General features: G+C 39.3%; 1 protein-coding gene across 1 annotated transcript in view; it reads left to right on the top strand.

Moving 5' to 3' along the window:
- Positions 1–1,816, top strand: part of LOC107290826 (sodium/hydrogen exchanger 8) — a gene marked incomplete at its 3' end in the record, with an annotated part of 52,568 nt that extends 50,752 nt beyond the window's left edge. Inside the window, exons 14-15 of the mRNA XM_015819751.1 lie at positions 1,380–1,489; positions 1,670–1,816. Coding sequence (XP_015675237.1) covers positions 1,380–1,489; positions 1,670–1,816 — 257 coding nt within the window. The remainder of the gene's footprint in view (positions 1–1,379; positions 1,490–1,669) is intronic.
- Between the last annotated feature and the right edge of the window lie 287 nt (positions 1,817–2,103).

Here is a 2,103-nt window from a genome sequence, read left to right as displayed (position 1 = left end):
CAGACTAACCTGAGCACAACAAAGCCCCCACCCAAACAGAACACTCCCCCATCCAATCAGAGCACAGCCAACCCCCCATCCAATCAGAGCACAGCCAAACTCCTTAACCAATCAGAACACACCTCCACCCAATCAGAACACAGCCAAGCTCCCACCCAATCAGTTCAAACCCCACTGGCAGTTAAAAGGAAGAAACAGCCGCGATCACACACTACTCCTAGAAGCACGAAGCTGAAGACACCAGCCTGAAGATGACGAATGGGACTTCGTCGAAACGTCGCCAAGACACTTCCAATTTTACGCGGGAGAAAACCCGATTAACCAAAGACCTACATATATATATATATATATATATGGAATTCATTGGGAAAGAGGTGTATATGAAAAACAATGGAAGGCAATGCCACATATACAGAATTGTAAATAAAACTAATAGATTCAGCTCAGCTAAACGAGATCCCTCTTATATCTTACAATAAGATACTGGCATTTGGCAGATAATCCCTGCAGAAGGGATGTTCGGAGAGGGGTCTTTGGGTTTCCTTGCTCCCCATTTCTTTTTTTTTCGTTTTTCTTGCTTCTTCTCTGAGCACCTCTCTCCAGTTCTGTAGGAAGTGAAGCACAAATGAAAAGCAGCATTTTTGGGGAAACTAGCTCTTGCTTTGCTCAGTCAAAGAGTTCGTTGCGTCTCTGGTGTTCTGGCACTAGAAATTAAGGTTATATAAGTCTAAACCCATTTTCCTAATGACTCTGGATGGGATTAGTTTTATATATGAGGTTGTACAGTAGAGATTGGAAAAACGAGGAGCTGAATTCTATTTCTTCAGTCCTCTTAGCAGTCGATCAGATGGAGCTCTGTGATGCCACGCCAAAAGTAGGATTTGTCACACTTAGTGAGGTATTGTCTTTTAGTAAATCCCAATTAAATTAATCATGGGTTACTCTGATACTGTAATATGAAAGCATGTCAATCTGTATAAGGTGCACTTAAGTGTTTCTACATATTAATGGGTATATGTGCTGGAATCCTCAGATGTAATTCCAGCCAGACCCTTTAAATATTTAAATCCCCATCACTTAGGACCTCACATGTGCTTGTCAGAAGAAGATTGGAGTCATTTTGGAAAAGATGTACTTGCTAGGCTCTGTGCTCGCTTCCATTTTTTTTACTTTGTGCTGCAATGCAGTTGTAAAATGTGCAGCGTTGGTCATTTTGCAATGTGGACTTTTCCTCCTAGCGTTTTTCTCAACCACCCTTTGTTTTGAGGTGACTGGTATAAATTCAGATCAGGTAAAAGGCAGCTGGAAGGTAAAATCACAAAACAGACAAGCCATTTTTGTGATAATAACCTGACTAATAAAATACTGGTTCCTAGCAGGTTCTTTTGCTGCTTTCTTTTCTGTCACATTTGGTGCAGTGCGAACTGCCAAAGTTATAAAACAGCACAAATCTAAAGTCTGCGGCAGTCAGAAATCGGCTCTTGAAATGGTTGAATGCAAGTCAAGATTTCTTTCTTCTTTTATATGATCTTTAATTTTTGAATATGTCTGTAGTGACTTTCTTAATTTTTCCATCGTAACTATAAAGTTATTGACGCTTTTGTTGAATTGCGTGTAAACACAGTAGATAAAAAACTATTGTTTTTTTATTATAATCATCTCCTCTCAGGGAAACACCATTGAATCTGAACACTTGTCTGAACTTACAGAGGAAGAGTATGAAGCTCATTATATAAAGCGGCAGGATCTGAAAGGCTTTATGTGGCTTGATGTCAGATATTTGAATCCTTTCTTTACCAGACGGCTCACCCAAGAGGTAGGTTCAGCCTAAACAAATCCTATAGCAGATTGACTTTCAATCTAATTTGATATCCAAGAATACAGTGACTGCTATTTGTATTAAAATAACCCGACATATGAATAAGCTTCCTGTACTAACATTTTGACTGTCTCTTTATAGAAACCTCATTTAACTGAATAGAGTTCAGGCAACCTCAGCCGTGAGTTGTTCTAAGCATAGTTTGCTGAACAAAATTAGAATCAAATCAGAGTCAGTGTTGCAGATAAACAGAGTAATCATAGCCTGTTGACAAATTTCTGGCA

This window comes from Protobothrops mucrosquamatus, unplaced genomic scaffold (assembly GCF_001527695.2).
Source record: "Protobothrops mucrosquamatus isolate PMUCROS unplaced genomic scaffold, P.Mucros_1.0 scaffold975, whole genome shotgun sequence".
In the NCBI taxonomy this organism is placed as follows: Eukaryota; Metazoa; Chordata; class Lepidosauria; order Squamata; family Viperidae; genus Protobothrops; species Protobothrops mucrosquamatus.
Note: the sequence above shows the minus strand (reverse complement) of the source record. Positions and strands in the feature narration are given on the sequence as shown.